This window comes from Pseudophryne corroboree, chromosome 12, assembly GCF_028390025.1.
Source record: "Pseudophryne corroboree isolate aPseCor3 chromosome 12, aPseCor3.hap2, whole genome shotgun sequence".
NCBI lineage: Eukaryota > Metazoa > Chordata > Amphibia > Anura > Myobatrachidae > Pseudophryne > Pseudophryne corroboree.
The window spans coordinates 42,689,603-42,712,799 of record NC_086455.1 but is presented as its reverse complement, the minus strand read 5'-3'; the positions used below and the strand labels follow the sequence as shown (position 1 = coordinate 42,712,799).

The window sequence follows — 23,197 nt, the reverse complement described above, 5'->3', positions numbered from 1 at the left end:
TGGTCGACACGTATACTGTCAACATGGCCATAATGCCGACATTTAGCGTGTCGGCACCAGAACGCTGACATACAGATTTTTGCTTATTTTAGCCTAACAAAAACACAAAAAATGCACTGTCAACATTTCTGGTGTCAACAAGTTAATAGGCAACATTATAAACATGTCGGCATTTTGGCCATGTCAACGTTTTACATGTTGCCATTCAGAACCTGCCAACATTCTGATGTCAACATTCAGCTGGACAAACTGTACTCCGGTTGCATTGGACATTGGGAGATTTTTATTTTTTATTTTTTATTTTTTTTATTTTTATCACATAACAGTTTATTGCTGAACTCACAAATAATCGACTATAGTAACAAAATACAACAACAGGGTATTTACCTGTTCTTTTATTGCTGCAGGAAAAATATGCAAAAGGAAGATTATCCTGGATTTCGCTGCTGCTTACTTAATTTATATTTAACCCATGGCCAAATTAGCTTTCTTTTATGACTGCCACATGATCCAATCCCAGCCACATGTGAAGGATTATACAGCTTTCCTATCTGCCTTCACAAGTGTACAGCGCGAATCTCAGTACCTGTCTTCTGACTGCCATCGTGTAAAAACAGATGGATCATCTGGAAGTATTTTTAAAATATAACGGCTTGCCTGGCTGCACTGGAATGAGCTGGATGCATCCTGTATAGGACTACAGTACATAGCAATAAATGTATGCATGCTGCATTTGGTGTAATGGTTAGCATTACTGCCTCACAGCACTGAGGTCATGGGTTTGATTCCCACCATGGCCCTAAATGTGTGGAGTTTGTATATTCTCCCCGTACTTGTGTGGGTTTCCTCCGGGTACTCCGGTTTCCACCCACAATACAAAAATATACTTATAGGTTAATTGGATCCCAACAAAAAACAAAAACAAATTAATCTTAGTATGAACGTGTGTATGCGTGTACATGTGGTAGGGAATATAGAGTGTAAGCTCCACTGGTGCAGGGACTGATGTGAATGTACAAATATTCTCTGTACAGCGCTGTGAAATATGTGTGCGCTATATAAATAACTGGTAACAAATAACTTTCTGTATATACCTTTTTAAGTGGTCCCTATATTATTCCTGGCATGCGCAAGTGCAGGATTTTGGAGGCAATGGTCACTCATGTAAAAGGTATATGACACAGGGAATTATTCTAAGCACATCATAGAGTGTACAGTAATGACTGTTCCTGTCCTCAGTGGCGGATCCAGGGGGGGGGGGGCACTCGGGCCCGTGCCCTCCCTTTCGTTTGTGCCTCCGTCCGCAGTCCCTCCGTCTCCCCCCCCGGCGCCGCACAGGGAGATGACGGGCGCCCGCTGAGATTGTGTTACCAGCGGGCGCCCGTCTCCCTGCACAGCGGCAGCCGGAGGCAGGAGCTCAGTACTGAGCTCCTGCCTCCGGCGCTGTCACTGTGCGGCGTGCGCTATGGGAGAGACATCAGTCATGACGTCTCTCTCATAGTGCTGAGGAGAGGACGCCAGGAGGAGGAGGACTGCAGCGGTTTGGAAGCGGGAACGTGGCTTGGTAAGTATGTTCTCTTTTCTCTACCTCAGTGCAGCGGGGGCATCTACTGGGGGCAAACTAGGGGGGGGACATTACTACTGGGGGCATCAACAAGGGACATTACTACTGGGTGGGGGGCATTACTACTGGGAGTATTATTACTGGGGGAGCATCTACTGGGGGCATTACTACTGGGGGGCATCAACAAGGGCATTACTACTGGGGGGCATTACTACTGGGGGCATTATTACTGGGGGGGCATCTACTGGGGGCATTACTATTGGGGGGTCATCTATTGGGGGCATTACTACTGGAGGCAGCTACTGGGGACATTTTTACTGGGGGCCATCTACTGGGCATTATTACTGGGGGGCATCTGGGGGCATTACTACTGGGGGGTCATCTATTGGGGGCAAACTCCTAGGGGGCATTACTACTGGGGGCAAACTACTGGAGGACATTATTACTGGGGGGCATCTACTGGGGGCAAACTACTGGGGGACATTATTACTGGGGGGCATCTACTGGGGGCAAACTACTGGGGGACATTATTACTGGGGGGCATCTACTGGGGGACATTATTACTGGGGTCCAACTACAAGGGGGCTAACTACTGGGGCATACTACAGGAGGGCATTACTACTGGCGGCGTAACTACAGGGGCATTACTACTTGGGGGCTCAACTACAGGGGGGCCAAACTACTGGGGGCATAACTACAGGGGCATAACTACTGGGGGATAGCTACAGGGGCCAAACTACTGGGGGCATTACTACTGGGGGCTAAACTACAAGGGGGGCATAACTACAGGGGCTAAACTACAAGCAGGCAAACTACAGGGGGCATTACCACTGGGAGGCTAAACTAAAGGGGTGGTAAACTACTGGGGTCATAACTGCAGGGGCATTACCACTGGGGGCATAACTACTAGGGCGCTAAATGACTGGGGGCATTACTACAGGCAACATTACTACTGGGGGCAATACGGGCATTGCATAAGGGGCACCACTACTATGGGGTCTATATAAGGGAGGGGCACTACCAGTACAGTGGACATTGCATAATGAGTGCTACAACTGTGGGCATTGTATAAGAAGCGCCACCTCACATGCACCGAAGCCGCACGCAAATGTACTTGCCGCTTCCATGGTGCCCCCCCTATCATTTTCTTCTGGATCCGCCCCTGCCTGTCCTACTATAGTCTACAAATTCTATTATACAAAAATACCTAGCTTTAAAAAAAAGGACTCAGCATCTCCACCATGGTTTCATTGCTAGTACTGCAGCTATTGTATTATTTTTTTATTATTATTTCCTTAACATGTTTTGTACAATGATATAAGCGGCTTAAAGGTATCCCAATATTTATCATTGAAGCCAGGGGGGGGGGGGGGCAACAGCCTGGGTGCTGAGTGCTGACCCTGGTTGGAGTAGGAAGTGAGCTTGTCATGTGATGCTGACATCTAATCCTTGGATACTATCTTTGGCCAGATGCATGCTGCTGCTGCTGTCAGGTACCCCGGAAACATGCTATAAATATTGCAATGCAGCCATGTATTCCAGCAATTTGGTGACTGACGGTACCTGCAATGACCCTTAAATTCTATAGGACACTAGCATGTGACACCTTACCACAGTTTGTGACACCTTATCTATTTGTTATCTTCTCAAAACTAGAATGCATATGTATGGTGTCATTGTAATGATGTGGCACAAGCTGTATGCATTGCTGGGCATACATTGTCAGAAAAAATGCCTGTCAGACCGACATACTGTACACTTTATCTGACAGCTGAAACCCATCAGATATGCCCGCATTATGGTGCCCATACACTTGTGTGATTCCCCGCGACGCGACATCGCTGGGAATCGCACCGGCAGTTCAGGTGCGATGAAATCGTCATCACACCTGAACTGCCAAAGTGAATACCATGCGATCATGCGATAGATCGCATGGTAATCACATGATGGGCATGTCACCGCCGCGTGGGAGCGACCTGCATCCGCTCCCGGCGGGTGCCCATCGCACATCGCAGTGCGATTCATAGCATGTGTTTTTAAAAACACATGCGATCGCACTGCGATTCGATAAATATTAAGTGCAGCACATACTATATTGAGAGACGTGAGATTCGACCGGCGTGCCCAAGCATCGCGTCGAAAGGTACCTAAAATGTGCATACAATCCTTCAATTTCTCTCACAGATGCGGTCGAAATCGAAGGTTAGCACCGATTATCTCACAAGTGTATGGGCACCATAACACTGTGCGATATCTCATAGTAAGAGTGGTGAGGTGAGCCAGTGGAGAAGTTGCCTATGGCAACCAATCAGTGTTATGGTAACATTTATAAAGTGCACTCTATAGAATTATACATAGCAACTGATTGGTTGCCATGGGCAACTTCTCCACCGTCTCACTTGTTCACACATTTCACTGCTTCATGAATAGAGCCCATAGCTGCATTTCGTCCCTGGGGAGGAAACATTCGTCAGCACCGATAATCTGTGGATCAGGCCAATATTTGCATAATGTATGCTCAGTATTAGAGATATTTAGAAAATGAATGCTTCCAACAAGAAATAATATCTTTGACCATAATAAATTTGACCTATGCTCTGGTCCCTTTTATATGTCACCAATGGCTCTTCAGCAGTTGGTGCCAGCCAGGGTTGGACTGGACCACAGGGGTACAGAGGAAACCCATGGTGGGCCCACCTCCTCTTCTAGGGATCAGGTTCAAGACTGTGCCCTTGAATTATATATATTATATATATATTTTACCTGATACTGTACAGGACTATGGTGTATTTTCTACAATGCAGTGCTGTTATTAATCTGGTACATTATCATGCATGCACTAGCGGTATTTAATATTCAGTACATATACTGTATATTTATCAAGGGACCAGGCCATGCACTCTCCAATGGTTAGCCATGCCTCTGTGGTTGCTGGCCACACTCCCTCTGGAGAATGGCCACACCCCTAAGCATGGCCCCCTACCACTGCATTCCCCCCGGTGGGCCCTTGACGCCGCAGTCTGATACTGGTGCCAGCATGCCTCGAGGAAGTCAGGTAAGGCTTGGTGGGATTTCAGTTCTACAAAAGTTGCCTTCCTAACAGTGTTACATGCCATATTATGCCCAGAGCCATTGTATACCATTGGGTAAAGATATACCTATTCCTTGACTATGGGCCTCTCATCATCTTTTTGTAATATAAAAACTAGAGACAAAAAGTAATAATTGACGGCTGCTCCCGCTCTTCGTTTCTGCGCTAGATCAATTACTTCCACAGAATAATAGATCGTTCCTACCTATTATTGTTTTAGTATTTGCTTGGGTCAAAACAAGCTATTCTTGAGACAATACCCCTAAATAAGTATTGATAGTCTTGGGTTTGATTCCCAAGACCCTAAATGTGTGGAGTTTGGATGTTCTTCCTGTATTTGCATAGGTTTCCTCTGGGATCTCTGGCCCCAGGTTAATTAGCACCTGCCACAAAAAAAACCCAAAACATAATTTTATTTATATAGCGCTTTTATCCTGCAGGACTCAAAGTCGCTTTACAAAATTAAAAAACATAGCACAGACTTTAAGTGTTACAGAAATGAAGAGAACCAAATAACAATGAACATATCGGGCACAATAACATAATGTGGGGTTGGTGCAGCCATTTTGTATAATATGTAAAAATATAAAAAATTGCATAAATTTGTAAGAAAAAAAAATGCAATCTTATTAGATATGACATATAACCAACCATGTGGCCAGCTGGTGGCTAGTGATCATCATGCTGCCATGATGATGGGCCTATTTTTATGTGGAGACCTGGAGCTCCATCCGCCCCATTGTTAATCTGGCCCTGTACATATCCCACCCCTGAAAGGTACCAGGGGCCAGATGTACTAAGCTTGAAAAGTGATAAATATCACTGTGATAAAGTACCAGCCAATCAGCTCCTAACTGTCATTTTTCAAACACAGCCTGTGACATGGCAGTTAGGAGCCGATTGGCTGGTGCTTTATCACAGTGATATTTATCACTTTTCAGGTTTAGTACATCTCCCCCCAGGAGAGCTACATAGGGTACCCTGGGTGGAACAGACAACCCTAGAGGAGATGACACAAAATGGGGAAGTTGCAGCTTACTACAGCTAGACTCCAGGGCCCTTTCATAACCATCAGATCCATGATTTTTTCATCCCACCCACGGACATACCAGGCAAGGCAACTATTTTGGGCACGCTACAAAGGTTACAGCATGTGAGATAAGCCATTTAATGGAATACAAACAAAATACTGGTGGTCGGGATGCTGGCGATTACATGACTGACAGCGGCATCCTGACATAGAAGATGCCGACATCAGAGGGGTAAGTATTTCTATCCCCCCCTAACCCTCATGGATGGGGGCTATGGCTAACCATCTCAGGGTGGTGGCTAGGGCTAACCCTCGAGGGGTGGCGGCAGGATCGGACTGGCCCACAGAGGTACCAGTTAAACCACCAGTAGGCCCCACTGCCTGAGGGCCCACTCCTTCCTCTAGGGATCAGGTTCCAGACTGTGCACTTTTATTATACATGGTAGATATGTTGCATTTTACTGCACTAAACTATTGTGTATTTCAAGCCTCTGTGGAGGCTGGCCACACCCCCTTTGTAGGCTGGCCATACCCCTAAGTATGGGCCCCTATCACTGCATTCCCCCAGTGGGCCCTTCATGCCCCTGTCCGACACTGGGTGGCGGCTAGGTGCTAGCCGCACACTACCCTACTGCCTAACCTTGAACCCCGATACTCACCTTCGGGATGTCAGCTGTTGATCCTTTGCCGGTCTCCTGAGTGGTGTCGGGATTCCGGCGTCTGTCACATGATCGCTGGCATTCCAAAAGCCGAGAAGGTGAACTCATCCCCTTACAAGGAACTAAGACATATACGGTAACTGAGACATGTGTCTGTGATATGCATTGCATGCCAACAAGACTGTGTGGCGCATGTCGCAGAACCGCGTTTGCCCAGGAACCAGTCCGGCATGCTAGATACCCTAGTGTGTATGTACATGTGATACGCAATATAAAGTGTAAACTTCGCAGGGGCAGGGACTGATGTGAATGACTGTGCAATATATAAATGTTAAGAAATAAATAACATCATTTCATACTAAACTGCGAATGCAGACCGACTGCCTGACGCGGATAAAAATCATGCAAAAAATATTTGTCAGAAGAGGTGCTGCAGCAGCTGAGTTCATCCACTTGACCACAATGTACATTTCTCATGCACCACTAGCTAGACCAGTAGATGTGTTTCCCTGCACCTGAGTATCCCAGTATATCAGAAGTGTGAGGGGGGCAGCAGTGTGATGTGGGCCAGTGCAGCCCATCACCCCACCCCCTTAGTAAAAAAAAAAAAAACCTGCCAGGCTGCTGCCCTTGCTGGCTGAGCACTGTGTGTGCATTATAACAGGAGCAGCCTGTTTATCTGAGAAGGGCACAGCTGCAGCAGTCGCCTCTCCCATTGGTTCTCAGCAGCAGTGGTAACACTTCCCGTTGCTGGCTGCTGGGGTGGGGAGGGTGCCCAGTGCCAGGCGCTGCGCACAGAGACCACCACCACCAGCAGCAGCAGCAACAACAGGGAGAGCCAGCCTGAGCCCAGAGCAAGGGGGGGTGGTGGGGGAGACAGCCCTGGAGCATTGCAACTATTGTGTGTGCAAAAAAAAAAAAAAAAAAAATTAATAAAAGAGGCTGGCTATCGCGAGAGTGTCCTCTTACCAACCTGCTCCAACAACACAGCAACGCTGCTAGGCTGCCACTAACACAGCACAGCAGCAGCAGCCAGAGAGAGGGGAGGTGACACCAGCGTGAACATCTGGGGGCAGCAGCTCCTCCATGAAGCCGCAGGATCCCCACAAACTCTGGGCTTTAAACCACGCACCAGCCCCTGGGACCCCCAAACCCTCCTGTAAGTAACCTAACATCTTCTATTCATAGTATTAAGGGGAAGGGGGGGGGGGGGGGGGTCTTGTTGTCTTAAACTGGATGAGACAAGTTTGCAGTCCCCCATCTGGATAATGCCTGGCCAGCACCCTGGGGACCCTCTGCAGACATAAGGGCTCTACATTGACTTCTAAGACCCCCCGGGGTCTGCAGGATCCACAGAGCAGAGAACTCAGTTTTATTTTGTTTCGTTATTTCTTTGATTTGAATATTATTCATATCCAAGATGTTTACAAACAGCAACAACTTTTCTTTCAGTCGGGTGATTCACAGAGGCCAGCCGTGGGAAAGGAGGATTTGGCAGCTACAGGGTGCAGGCAGACGGCAGGAGGGTGGCGAGGGGGGGTGTTTGCGGATACAATGAGTTCTGTCTACACTTCCTTAAACTCCGTGCAACCTGCTGCAGTTGGAAATTACAGGCCGGGGACTGGCTGCAAAGGTCACAGATAGAGAGCGCACCCCCCTGAGCTGGTGCCGGGCTCCCTGCTCTGGGTGAGGTGGAGAAGGGGGGCAGGCAGACGTTTTAGGGGGGCCAGAGACTCTCTTATTATCATGTGTATTGTTAATGATTTATTCATAATATTATTTATTTATGCAGGTGGTTAGTGTGTACCCTTGTACGTATGGCTGTGAGCACATAGGAGTATACATTAATCTGTGTTACTAAAGTTTATTGCAAGATGTGATGAAAGCAGTTAATTGCAGTATTATGCATATGAGAGCAATGTCCCCTTTATTATAATAATAATAATAATAATAATAGTTTTTGATAGAGCAGTGTAAGTCCCCAGCCCCCACTTCTGTTAACCTCTGTCCCGCACCTGTACCCCTGGGCAAGAAGGCTTGGTGCAGTTATATTACACTTCTGTCCTTCCCCGGTCTGACCAGCAGTTGCACCCATGTAATAGATGGCTATAAATGGGGAAGTTGGAACTTTAAAAGGCAGCAAGCGGCGTGGTTGGCTGGTAGCTAGATTTGCAGTAACATATGGCATTAAGAGGAGCACAGCTGGAGGTAGCATTTCCATCCTAGTGAAGTCAGAGCAGCTGACTTTCCAGCTTGCTGTGTAATTAGCAAAGCGAGCACTCCCAGCCTCCTCCTCCCCTCACACTCTCACACTGACACAGGGACACACTGCCTGCGCTGCCTGCCTGCTGGAGACCTTGTATTAGCACAAGTCATGGCAGAGAAGAAAGCTAGCTCACTTTGAGGTCCCTGGGGCATATCCCATGAACTGTTACATCCTTTTGTTGCAGAGGGGGGAAGGTAAGACGGTGTCAAAAAAAGCCAAAAAAACAACAACAACCTGACACTTTAATTGCAGTTCTGCATTTGTCTTAAAACTAAAACAGTATAGCCAAAAACTTAAACTTGTTAGTTTAGTGGAAGTATTTGTTTAGTGAAACTTTATTTGTGTAAATTACATTGTTCTGATTGTGATCTTGTTTCATATCTTTACGCGACCGCTTGAGGTCTTAACTCCTGTTGCTTTGCCATAGAATCGTTTCTGTTAGAATGTTCCTAATAGTACATACTGTATGTTATGTTAAGTTTTTAAAGAGCTGCCAGGGCTTGTGTGGCAGCTGTTACCATAACTACTTAGTGCCTCAGATCTGCTGCACCGACCAGGAGGGACAAAGCTTTGGAAACTGTCTCCCGAAAGCCATTGTTTATTTAAAATCAAGTTTTTCCTGTTCCTGGCAGGTGCAGTTAGACGACAGGCTTGTTTCAAAAATGTAACATGCCGTAGAGTAACGAACAGTGGACATTATGTGTTTGGCTTGTTCGTTGCCAGCCAGCCCTGTCTATTGCAGCTGCTTAAGAGGATTTTGTTCACTGTAACATTCAAGTTTTTCCTGTTTTGAACAGGTTATGAAGGAAGAATGGAGTTTCCAGACCATAGCCGCCAGTTGCTGCAATGTCTGAGTCAGCAGCGTCACCAGGGTTTCCTGTGTGACTGTACTGTTTTAGTTGGAGAAGCTCAGTTTCAGGCTCACAGAGCTGTATTGGCGTCTTGCAGCATGTACTTCCATCTTTTCTACAGGGACCAGCTAGACAAAAGGGACATTGTGCATCTGAACAGTGACATCGTCACGGCCCCAGCGTTCAGCCTGCTGCTTCAATTCATGTACGAGGGGAAGCTGGAATTCAACAACCTCCCAGTAGAAGATGTGCTGGCTGCTGCAAGCTATCTCCACATGTATGACATTGTAAAAGTCTGCAAGGGCAAGCTTAAAGATAAAGAACTGAATTCTGGGGGAAAAAACGGCGATGACGAGTCGGACCTGGAAAAAGAGGACGGGTTCTTGCCTACCGATGGTCATCAAGGGCATGTCTTCAGCGCAGAACTGAAAGACAAGATCTCCGCTCCAGAATGTGAGAAGCTTATTTGGAGAGAGAAGGTCTGCGGGCTTGCTGGCTGGACCCCTGAGCTGAAAGGTGTCAATTCGGTGTCTACTGAGGCTGTATCATGTAAGACAGCAGCTGGAAAAACAAAGGCCAGTGTCAATAGTTCTTCATGCCCTTTGTCCCAGCGATCTGCTAACCATGCACAGCCTCTAAGTGATGGCGATTGTGCTCTGGATTTGTCTTTCAAGCCAATGTCTGGGAGAGATTCCTTACACCCCTCCTACATCTTTGGACAGCTGGCTTCCGACAGCCAGCAGCAGGGCACTCTGCCACTTGTTAAGGATGAACAAGAGTTGCTGTCAGAAAAGGAGGACAGTGTAGCAAAGAGTCCAAAGAGTCAACATGTTGGGAATTCAGCCAAAAGCCTAATGACAGGGTTAGGACACATGTTTGCAGGAAATGGAAATTCTCACGTTAGGGAAGATGACTTGTATCACGATAGAGACGAGAGTGAAGATGACATGGATTCGTCAGATATTTCCACATCAAGTGTCCTTGTTTCCCCAGGACAAATTTGCATATGTCCTCTATGTAGTAAAGTTTTCCCAAGTCCGCATGTCCTGCAGCTTCATCTCAGCTCTCATTTCCGGGACAGAGACGGTTCCCGGATCAAGATGTCCCCGGACGGCTCTGTTCCAACTTGTACGATATGCGGGAAAACCTTCTCGTGTATGTACACGTTAAAAAGACACGAACGCACGCATTCTGGCGAAAAACCGTACACCTGTGGCCAGTGCGGAAAAAGTTTCCAATATTCCCACAATCTCAGCCGCCACGCAGTGGTTCACACCAGGGAAAAGCCACATGCGTGCAAATGGTGTGAGAGACGTTTCACCCAGTCGGGAGACTTGTACAGACACATTCGAAAGTTTCATTGTGGTTTAGTAAAGTCACTGGTTGTTTAGTAACAAATGGTGATCATTTTGATAGTTGGACGCAGTGGAGCTCTGTACAAAACTCAATGATGGCACTTTTCCCACACATCATGTTGCAGGAGTGTATCTACCCCTTGTTTCTCCCTTCTCTACAGTTAAATCAGATATTCTTTTCAAATATATATTTGTAGCATAGCTTGTTGTGGCAGTGTACTGCACATGGAAAGAGGGAGGGGATCAGAGTACGTTAAATGTGAAAAAACATGATCTCCTTAATTGGTCTACTGACTAGCTTCTCTACAACCTCCCTGCAACTTTCCTGTTTATCCTTTTTTTTTTTTTTTTTATCCTCCAAGTATTAAATATTCTAAATATTTAATATACAGTATATGCAAATCAGAACGGAAAATGTGTAGCCTGCTACCGAATGCTGGTTAGGTTAGACTTAATAGCCTATAAGATGCAAATAATTAAACAAACCCTTATGCACTCGTTCCTAAAGCTACCTATTTAATGTCTAAATCTGTGAGAGTTATTTATGAATGGGTGCAATATTGCCATACCCACTGGCTCATTGCAAATATAAGAAGTAACTCCTTGCACCCTTTTCATCATCAATATAGAGTTTTACTGCGCTAATGTATTCGTCCTTGCATGATTTCCAAAGTTGTATATCAACATTTCATCCAACAGTATTCAGAGCGCGGTAGGAAATTTCCTGTGCTGATGACCTAGGAAGGGAAAGTGTAGAATCCACTAAATTAAGGTATTGAACATTTAACTAAATGTTCTCTTGCCACAAGTATTGACTATTGTTCTGTTAATGAAAGTTTTGGTGTTACAATCGTAGTTCCTACCAAAAAAAGTGCTGCTCATTTGGCAAGGCATAAGTGTTTTTTATTTTTTAAGGTGGAGCAATTTAGTTTGGCTCAATTTAATTACTTAATACCCAGAGTACCTATTTTTTTCCACCTCGTCAATTCAAATAAATGAAGTGTTTAGTATTATTTTGATACTAAGTTATGAAATCAAATATAAAATCCCCTTGATGCCAAGACAGAACTTTTCACACTGTGCACATCAAGTCCCATTATTGCAAGATAACTGTTATATTTTGCAATCCGCTGTCAATGTTTAACTGATCTGTTATGACAAACGTCTTAAATATTCCTGGACTGAGTCGAGCTATTGTATTCTAAGAGCTCCACATCCGGTCTCTGTTCTACTCCCAAGAAACCTCAGAAAAGTCTTAAAATATGCAATTAAAATGACCTTAATGTAATTATAGCACAGTGTAGCAACCTATAGCAACCAATAATTTATCACGTTTCATCTGTTTATCCAACATAGAATAAAAAGAGCATATTTGGCTGGTGGCTTTCAGTCACAGCACATCTGTGGCAATAGCACTGTTTTTAAATAGGTCTTTAATAAGATGGTTTCCAATTTACAATTCTACAGGAAGTGGAGAAGGAACAGAAGTCGGAAAAGCTACACTACTTGTTTTTATACACTAAATGTCAAAGGTGCTTTTAATGTGAAGTGCCAAAAGTTTGCATGTAGTCCAGTTAGTAAGCCCTCTTTTGGCATTTAAAAGATTAAGGCATTTATATGACGCAGTACACATAATTCTACAAGCAGACACAAACGACCTTCACTGCAAATCTTGACTCTTGAACCTTCGTGTAAAGTGAAAAATATATATATTGGCACAGTCTAATCTCTTTACCACTTTGAACTTTTTATTTTATTTTATTTTTTTAATTCTCCTTCTACTGCTGTTACACTCTCATTGAAGGAATGATAAACATTTGTTTTTTTCTGTCTGTTAATTTGTAATATGTGTGAACATCATTGTTTGGTAGTACGCACCAAGGTACAATAGTTTTGTTTACTGTTTAGTTATATTATTTTTGCTGTGATTGGAAATAGCACTGACAAAACTACTAAAATTAAGTTATTTTTTTCCTGATGGTACTTGATATAGTATTTATTAGTTTTTATTTGAAGTGAAATGATTTATAATTAGAGAATTTTATTTTAGCATTGTGTTTTTTTCAACTCCTTTAAGTGATCATCCCCTAAAAAGGGAGAAATTGCTGTATGTTTTTGTTTTGTTTGTTTTTGTTTTTTTTCATTTTTTTTCCTTCTTGTCATTTTGATTTTGTCTCTAAAATATTTAATTTATGTAAACTTTAATAAAACATGGTGAAGTAATGTTAGACAACACTGTTAAACAACAGGGAGAGTTTACATCCACTCAGCCTTATGATCATGGACTGAACTACAATAATTTGAGTATGGTAGAAATATCATTGTTCGTGCAATGTCCAGATACCTTGTTGTGTGTTTTTTTTTTCTGTTTGTTTGAAAGCAATGACATTTGCACTTATTTTTGTTCAAGTCAATAACACTGCTATCGTGGTCTAAACACACACACACAAAAAAAATAATTTGCATATTTTATAAAGTGTTTTTTTTTTATTTTTTTTTATTTGTACACATTGCACATTTGCAGTTTTGGGTATAAAAATCTGTAATTATTTTTTTTTTATCTGTACCTGTAGAGCTGCTGTTGGGTTTTAACACTGGATGTGAAATGTATTCACACCAATGCTGTGAAATCACTGAAAATTATTAGTTCCTAGTTCTTGAGGTGGCAAAACTATATGTAAGGAAGAAAACAAACAAAAAAATTCAGTAATTATTTCTGTATAAAGTTTTATACTATATAATATCTAGACAGACCTGTTGGCTTGGAATATATTTTATAAGAAAAGTATTTTGCTGTTCTACAGAAAAAAAATGTTTTTTGTTTTTTTTTTCTTTGTTTTCTTTTGTAATTCTTTATTTTTTTTTATTTTTAGTTTGTGTGGTGTTTTAATTTTGTACAACTTTCAGTGTGTGTAAAACTGACAATCGTGGATAGGATTGATGTCTTTTATAAATTTATTTTATTTTATGTCAAAAATAAAGACTAAATCTGTTAGAAATTGCATTTCTCAAGACACGTCTCTTTGAATTACTGTGTGTTTAAAACCAGTGGATATTTTTGTATGTTCAGAAAACCAGATGTTTACTGAGATACAACAAAGCGCACTCATTTTAAACCTACTTAATACTCATTTTCTAATGGAACTAATAATTTTCTTTTAATCGGGGCATTTACAGGCACTTGATTTGATGCCAGGAGGAATGAAGGCTTATCTATAGACAAAAGACACTGTCCACTGCGATTATTAAGACATGGTCTGAAGTAATTACTAACAACCGTTGTGTGTCTACTGCAACAACTCATTGCTGATACAGTATAACCCTGTGGTACAACAAAAGCGCACATTAGAACTCAGAAGTTTTTTTTTTCTTCTTTTGCATGCAAAAACTAGAAAGTGCAATTTAAAGTGTCTCGTGCCTCACTGATGCCTCCAACACCCTGCAAATTGATAGGTAGTTAGTGGGCTGAACTATAATATTCAACAAGAGTAGACAACAGGTCAACTATAAGGACTTGAAAAAGCAAAAAACAACTTGTTTACCATCGTCCTATCTCGTTTCACATCTGGATTTGGCAGCAGCTGCAGTCTTCACAGCCAAACTATGAGTTCAGAAGTTTTACTCTGTAGTTCTAAATTAGTAATGATTAAAGTGGAAGGCTGGTAAGCAGACAAGGGTAATTTCTGCAGATATGAAGCATTCAATACATGTTGCGTTTTGGGGAAGAGGATAAGGGGGACATTTACTAAGCAGTGATAAGAGTGGAGAAGTCAGCCAGTGGAGAAGTTGTCCATGGCAACCAATCGGCACTGAAGTAAAAGCTATAATTTGCATACTATAAGATTATACAGAGCTGCTGATTGGTTGATGGGGCAACTTATCCACTGGCTCACTTCTCCGCTCTTATCACTGCTTAGTAAATGTCCCCCAAAGTCACAGTGCAGCAAAGATTGGGGAAGCTGTTACTTTGCATTGGTGACATAAAGCTCCTAAGTAGCTGAATGGCTCTGCATCAGCTAACAGCTAATGCACAAAGGAGAGAGACCATCCAGAAACGATCGGTTACCAGATGGAAAACCGGCACATCATTGTAGTCCAGTGTTCCACTACACTTGTATTAATGGAATGCAGGATAAGTGTCCTCATGAGATATTTGGGAATAAACCAGTAATAATCAACAGGTGGATTAATCTCATGATTGGAATTCTCCATGCAAAATTATGACCTGATTATAACCAAATTAATCTTAATCTAAACTGCACAAATCAACTGCATGGCCATCATGTCCAGTTAAGACCAGTCCAAAAAGATGAGGTATAATTGGATAGAGTGAAAAGTCTAATTGGTGAATTATTCACAAATATGCGTGAAGTGCTGCTTGCTGTGAGGACGTTTGCAAAATATCTTTAAACATTAAAAAAATGTGACTGGTAGTTTTTTGGCCGGATGTCCCACGTATTTGGTAGAACATCAAGGCCTAATGGTAGGTGAGCCTGTAAGTGTGCCTAATGTTTCTCACTAATTATTCGCGAGTGAATGGTGATGTTTTGCATAGGGTTAAATCTATACCGGACACCCACAGAGGGAGAAAAGCCTGTGTCATCGGTATTCTGGCGGTGGCATTTCACCGCCTGTTGGGATTCCGGCGTTGACATTGTGGTGATCACCGGGATCCCGACAAGCGGTCTCGTGATTACGTCCCGTTTAAGTACCAAGGTCTTCTCACAAGAGCAGTGATACTCTACAAACTTCCTGCAGCATGGGTATAAGCATAACCAAGCTCATGTGACAGGAACACTAGGCTTACACTGTCTGTTCTGTGCAGACAAATGGAGGGGGATAAAGCTTTGAGTTGATAAGGGAAAAAAAAACCCATAAAACACTTGGGCACACAATGCACCCGTGTGACCCTCGTAGCCACAGGGGGAGTATTGTTGCTATGGGTATCGAATGTCCTGTGAATAAGCCCGTTGAACAATAGTGAATGGAATTTTCTAGACACTAATATGGCTTTCAATAGTGGAAAATAACCTAATATCTACCTAGCAAATGTTATGTACATGGTCAGACAACTTAAAGTCCATCCGACTATATATAATGGCAGTATGTATAAAAGCCTGTAAATAATATCCGTATAATTGATGAGTTTTGATGTCACCACTATAATCTGTGAACAGGGAGGTCATCGCTTCAGTGTTCATTGGTGTCATAAGAAATACCTATCCCCCTAATGTAAATTATTATGGATAATAGAAGTCACCTTGGAGATCTGTGTTCCCTGTAAAAACACATGGGGCCGGATGTGATGCAGTGCCAGACAGCCGGATCTCCAAGATTCTGGGCAAACTTAAATGTTTTTGTTTTTTTAAAGCGCCAATCATTTACCTGGTTTTGCCTTATAAATGATTGCCACTTTAAAAAAACATACGAGTTCAGACGGAATCTCAGAGCTCCGTGCCGTCTCGCACTGCATTACATTTGGCCCCTGGTGACACAATTCCTTAATGAGTTTTAATATGTTTGTAATGTACCTCCCACCTGTCCAAATTTCGGTGGGTAATGCCCAAATCCCTAAAGGCCAGTACTCACTGACCGACGCAGGAGAGATGTGTGCTGAGCGAACCGCTCAGCACACATCTCTCCCGCCGCTCAGCACAGCGCGATCTGTGCTGAGCGTGCGGGGGGAGACGGGGGGGGGGGCGCTCATTTCACCCAGCGGGTAAAGTGAGCGACCCGCTAGATTGGCCAATCTAGCAGCAGCGATAGCGATGCGCGGGGCTGCGCATCGCTATCGCTGTAGGGGCTACACACGGAGCGATCAGACTTAAAATCTAAGCAATCTAGTCAGATTGCTTAGATTTTAAGCAGCGATCACTCTGTAAGTACCCCCCTTTACATGCTGCGGTCACTTTCCCTTGGATGAGGTGTGGCTGTGTCCTGCTTTGGATTTAATATTCGGCCACACAGCTTCTCACACTTCTCACGTTCACTATTATCTGTCCTAAAAAGTATGCATTAAGGAACAAAACCCTCGTTTACAAATGAAACTTATGCCAACGGTGCCCAATTTATTAAAAGTTGATGCTTTAAGCAGACAAACAAGTTACTGCAAGCAGTAACTTGTTCTGTTGTTCTCACCACAGTTACACTCAGGCGGTGAAATGTGGCTAAAATGAATTCCTTACCTAATTTTCTTTATAGAAAGAAGTCCTGAGAATACAATACGGGGACATGGTGAGATAAGTATAGAAGCCCTTTAAAAACAATAGGGGTAATTCAGACCTGATCGTAGCAGCTAATTTGTTAGCAGTTGGGCAAAACCATGTGCAATGCAGGGGAGGCAGATATAACACGTGTAGAGAGAGATAGATTTGGGTGGGGTGTGTTCAATCTGCAATCTAAATTGCAGTGTAAAAATAAAGCAGCCAGTATTTACCCTGCACAGAAACAAAATAACCCACCCAAATCTAACTCTCTCTGCAAATGTTATATCTGCCCCCCCTGCAGTGCACATGGTTTTGCCCAGCTGCTAACAAATTTCCTGCTGCGATCAACTTGGAATTACCCCCCATGTGCACTGCAGGGGTGTCAGATATAACATTTGCAGAGAGCGTTAGATTTGGGTGAGTTATTTTGTTTCTGTGCAGGGTAAATACTGGCTGCTTTATTTTTGCACTGCAATTTAGATTTTAGTTTGAACGCACCCCACCCAAATCTAACTCTCTCTGCACATGTCATATCTGCCCCCCCCCCCCCCCCCCTCCCTGTAGTGCACACGGTTTTGCCCATTTGCTAACATATTTGCTGCTATGATCAGGTCTGAATTACCCCCAATATCTGGACACATTTGGAGTGCAGATATCGCCATTTCACCGTACTATAGGTAAACTTGTAAAGTATGAGGAAAAGTGCACACTTTGCATTAATAACCCATTCTATAGTTGTAAAGATATTAGGCATTGCCTAGGACTGGTGGGACACTGTATGCCTGAGGCCAATTGTGCTGGGGGAAAAACTGAAAAGGGGGTCGGGGAAGGTGATGTTTTTGTTATCTGTGGGAAGCTGCACTACTTTGTCTAGCCATGCCTCCAGTACAATGAGAAGTGGCTACTGACGGAGCAGTCTGGGCTTCAACCTCCTCAACAGATGGAGAGTCGTAACAGCTGGAGGACCATGTGCTGTCTTTGTACATCAGAATAAGAAGAATTGTGAAATTAGTACAGGGCAGCTGCGCTGCCAGTGTACCCACAAATTGTACTTTTACCATCTAGCATTTGAGTCCTATCTGCCTATGTCAATGTACAGTATACAATAATTTTCTGCCCCCTTTTCAGACCTAGAAGTGTCTGACTGGCTCCTGAATGCTATGTTGTTTTTTTCTATCACTAGTTTAAGTTGAATTATCGTGTGTTTAGGTTAGCGGGCATTAAATAACCATTTTGTAATCCCAATGACAATATCCGGGGGACTATACACTGAAGGAGGCAGCCATTTTGCTTGAGTAATGACCCCCATCAAAATACCTCTTACATTTTAAATAGAGTACTGTATATCCAAACATATACTGTATGTGCTCATACGTACTGAACACATGACATGCGCTGACTGTATAACAAATGAGGGCTTGTGGCCCAAACAACATTAAAAATAATATTCCTGTCAAGGAAGGTGGAGACCAGGTGTTAAATGTAATGGCCACAGAGGTGTGGGATTTTGTGCCTTTTTTTAAAAAGCATCAATCATTTACAAGGTGTATCGTTACGCATTCTGCCCTGAAGTGCAGCCGACCCGCTCCCGTTTTCCCCGCAAATTGTGCTTCCCTGCCCACCTGCCCCACGAAGCCTCTACCTGTCAATTAGGTAGAGACATTTGCAGCCAATGCGATGCGCTCGCATTAGCCGGAGACGGGACATGCACACTGTCGCCCCCTTTGTCCCACAGGTACCCCCAGCAGGCCTCCATGTGGACAGCCCTGTTCTATCACATAACAATAAATCAGGGGTATTCAACATGCAGAACCTTCAACTTCTTTGGTACTACATGTCACAGCATGCCCTGCCGTAGACTTGTTCTGATAAAACTGTGGCAGGGTATGCTGGGATATGTAGTCCTACAGCAGCTGGAGGACTGCATTTTGAATACTCCTGCAATAAATGCTCCACTTACTGTATCGTTTCGTTCACACACTTTGCAAAATTCTAGATCCAACCAAGCTCCTCAAGGCGTTAGGCATAAGCAAAAGATGGCATCATTTGGCTACGAAGGTATGAATAATGAGAGCCTAAGATACGTATTGCAAAGGACATCCCACTACTTAATGCTGAAACATAAAGGGAGGAAAATAATATCAATACATTAATAGCAGAAGGACAACTTCATGAGTGATATATTTCTATGATGCCTTTGTCTGAGCAGGCCACATCATGGGGGGTAATTCTGAGTTGATCGCAGCAGGAACTTTGTTAGCAGTTGGGCAAAACCATGTGCACTACAAGGGGGGGGCAGATATAACATGTGCAGAGAGAGTTAGATTTGGGTGGGGTGTGTTCAATCTGCAATCTAAATTGCAGTGTAAAAATAAAGCAGCCAGTATTTACCCTGCACAGAAACAAAATAACCCACCCGAATCTAACTCTCTCTGCACGTTACATCTGCCTCCCCTGCAGTGCACATGGTTTTGCCCAACTGCTAACAAAATTCCTGCTGCGATCAACTCAGAATTACCCCCCATATACCAAATTAAAGGTAAAATATTGCTGTTGTAATTGGCTGCTTCATTTCGGAGTTATGTGATGAAGCGTCCGCCTGTCATTTACAATGCATCACCATTGTGCTCTGGAAAATGTAACAGTTGGTGAACTGTCCCTGCGCATCTACAGGGTGACCTGGGTGACCACTGAACATGTGATCTGCTGTGTGGTTTGGAAAAAAGTTATGTGCATCCACCCACTAAGGGATTTTTTTTTAAGTTCAACTAATAAGGGGGTGAAAAGGGGTAAAATGTTCCACCCAGCAAACCTTTGCCCGCTTGAGATCGGGCTCATCAACTAGCCTATCTAAATATTGCATAAATGATTTTATTTATTATCAATAACATTGTTTGGGTTTTATAAAAGACATGGATATCTGTGTATCTGTTATATTGTAATTGTATGGGGTTCATTATTCCTTATAATCATGCAAAGGAAGATGTGCAAAAAAGTGATAATATGCAACCACAAGGAAAGATAGATAGGCAAATTGAGCTATTCCATGATCAACTTAATTTGACTTGAAACAAATAGTACCAAGCTGTTTCTCAAACATGACTTTACTTAAATAAAAAACAAATAAAACAGTGTATTTGCCCAAACATCCAACGTCTGCTTATAATATACACATCTTTTAAATAAACAGTAAGGAGGAAATTCAATTCCAGGCTAGGGGTTTGAATTGCCGTTGCCGCAACGTTTAAACGCTGGCAACAGCACCACAACTTGCACCCTTTGCCTGCTCGGTCGAATCCCAAATTCGCTCAAAAGTGCTCACTACCCTATGGGGCTGCAGACACTTATGTGAGACTGGGCTGCTGTAAAGAGTGGCTATTGCCATGCTGATTTGGCTAAGCGGATGTCTTGGGTTGTAATTGAATACCCCCCCAAATATGTAACATTAGAACTTACAACTTTTCGGGAGTTCATACATTATTATTAGCATCACATGTGTATCACACTTCAGTACTAACCTCCACGCAAGCGTTTGAAATACATTTTATGACTGAACATGAAACGTTGCCGGTAGATTGACTGTTACGTGGTAAATTAGACAAATGCCGGGACTTCCCTTCCACTTGCTCTATCATGTTGCCTCTGTCCTGGGTATTTTAGCTGTGAAGAGAAAGTTGGCAAGCTGAGAAATGATTAGATAACACACAACTAAAATAGAGTTTTACGAAGGGTCAGTGCAATGTCATCGCCTTCTCAAATTCATCTTAGGACTATCCAGCGGAACTTGTTCTTCCTGCTGTTTCGTTTTGTCTACAACACCTAAGCAGCTCTAAGAACCCGTCTGTGGCATGAAGCAATTATGCGCAGCCCATTCTGCGTGTTAATGGTAGTGTAATGCTTGGGGCCTGTGTGCGATAACGAGAACTGTGTGAAAAGCACAACAGTCGGCTGTATTTTCTGCAAGTAAGGAACAAAAGCAGCTGTTACTCCCATCTAGTAAGAAATCCAAGTAGGTTGCTTAATGCTTTATATAAAGAAATCCGATTTAAGATCTAGAAGAAGTAAAAATGAGAACGAAAGTCAAACCCCAATTTATTTCATATACAGAGAATCTGTTACTTAGGATAAGAGAGAGCGCTGAACAACCTATGGCAAACTGACGGCAATTTATATTATAAAGGATCTTAAATGAGAAAATTAGATAACAAATGACATTTGTGAAGGCCAAATCCAGCTTTAGCTCCCGCTGCATGGTCTAATTTGCACAAGTGTGCTAAGGGTCTGATTCAAAGTTGGACGAAAATGCAAAACTGCTTGCAAGCAGCATTGGTTTTCTGTCCGATTATAAGGTGGTACATACTGGAGACAACTCAATAGAAGAGATGCCTCCTGCATGCAGCTGCAATCCTAGCACTGCGACCCTTGACTCTCCCCTCCAAAAAACGGGACCACCACCACCTTTAATGCCCGTTGCCTTTCAATCAGGCAGAGGGGAATTGCGGGAGACATCGCAAAGGCCCATTCTGACCCTAATTTTTACACCTGGGCAATTAGTTTGCAGAGTATGATGGTAAGTCTGCAGAAGAACCGAAGTTTGCACAACCTGAAGGGAGAGGTTGGGTGGAGCAAAATTTAAAGTACAGGACCTCTGGAGAGTCTAGTCAGGTAGGAGTATTCCTTGCTGTATAGAATTCCATCCTCTTACTTTCACGAATAATCTGGTCAGAATTATGTGATCAGGATCCAGACAGTCAGAAGCCTGATGAATCCAGATGGTAAGTATGAGGTGTTAGGGATAGGCACTTGGGGAAGGTATTAGACTGCGGGAAAGGGAAGGGGGGAGAGATGGTTAGGGTTAGGTTGCGGGAGGGGAGGGTTAAGGTTAGGGTTAAATTACTTACCAGGATCTTTTGGGATTTTGACCACCGGGATTTCAACCACTGGGATATTGACCCTCATTCCGAGTTGATCGCACCAAGCAACTTTTTCCTGCTGGTGCGATCCACTAATCTCCGCCTATGGGGGAGTGTATTTTAGCATAGCAGGGCTGCGTTCGCTTGTGCAGCCCTGCTATGCTAAAAAAGTTTCACTCAAAACAAGACCAGCCCTGGACATACTTACCCTGTGCGACGGATCCAGCGATGATGGGGCCGGCTTTGATGTCACACCTCCGCCCTCCGTTCGCCTTACCACTCCCCGAAAACGGCAGCAAGCGGTAAGTTGATGCCAAAGAACACCCTCTTGCTGTCCATCTTCTTGCGGTCGCCGCTGCGACCGCTTTCTTCTCTGTCAGCGTTGTTGCGGTCGCCGGGCAACGGCGCACATGCGCATTCCAGACCCGTTCGCACCGCAGCGAAGAACCGTTGCGTGCGAACGGGTCAGAATGACCCCCATTTTACCTAGCCGAATATAGCAAAACTAAATAAGAAATAGTAATAAAAGGATTGGTATAAATAATGGGACTTTAAAGCAGGTTGAAATTATGAGTAGAGTGTCCAGGACAATGTACTGCTTCTTGGTCAGTGCTGACAGCCGTTCACTGTATGTAAGCATGTGAAAACACAGTGTGGGACTGCAGGAGATGTATGTGTGGAGTTTTTATGTACTCCCCACTTCACGTAGGTTGCCTACGTGTGCTCTGATTTCCTACGTGTGATCAGTTTTCCTCACACATTTCAAAGACATACAGGTAGGTTCATTGGCTTCTGATATTTCTGGACTGGTGTTAGAGAATTTAGATAGTAAGCTACATTATGAGAGGGACTGATGTGAGTGATTCGACTATGTTAGAAGTGCTATTTCATATGGTGGAGCTAGACAAATAAGATTGTAAATAAATTGTATTCCCTACCCTTATATACAGCTCTGCATGTTGAACCAATCCACAGTCACACTTTATTAAAGTATAGACAACTACTTTATATCCAAAAATAATCTAAACACATGCATCTTCCTTTTGTCAAAGTTAGAGCTCTATCTAGTGGTTCTGTGTGAAACTACAGGTTGATTTTTGTTTTTCTGTAGACATGACAACCTCCGCAATGTGTTAAGTTAATAGAGTAACTGCCATGGGGCCATGGTTTTATTTGTAGTATAAACAATGAGCTGGATCATGTGTGTGTATATATATATATATATATATATATATATATATATAAAAAAAAATATATATATA

General features: G+C 43.3%; 1 protein-coding gene and 1 long non-coding RNA gene across 3 annotated transcripts; one reads left to right on the top strand and one right to left on the bottom strand.

The window, feature by feature from the left end:
* The first annotated feature begins 7,120 nt into the window (after positions 1-7,120).
* Positions 7,121-13,815, top strand: ZBTB42 (zinc finger and BTB domain containing 42). Of its 2 annotated transcripts, none has more exons than XM_063947412.1 (2): positions 7,121-7,503; positions 9,408-13,815. In XM_063947412.1, exons 1-2 carry the CDS (start codon positions 7,431-7,433, stop codon positions 10,850-10,852), a joined length of 1,518 nt encoding a protein of 505 aa, XP_063803482.1. In that variant the 5' UTR covers positions 7,121-7,430; the 3' UTR covers positions 10,853-13,815. The 2 variants fall into 2 exon arrangements, with proteins under 2 accessions (XP_063803482.1, XP_063803483.1); XM_063947413.1 differs by lacking the exon at positions 7,121-7,503 and adding an exon at positions 8,561-8,804.
* Positions 13,816-18,988: 5,173 nt separating this feature from the next.
* LOC134979909 (uncharacterized) lies at positions 18,989-22,299 on the bottom strand. The gene is made up of 3 exons (XR_010190307.1): positions 22,144-22,299; positions 20,541-20,682; positions 18,989-19,136 (listed from the first exon to the last, which is right to left on the bottom strand). It is a non-coding gene; the product is annotated as an uncharacterized LOC134979909 (long non-coding RNA).
* Between the last annotated feature and the right edge of the window lie 898 nt (positions 22,300-23,197).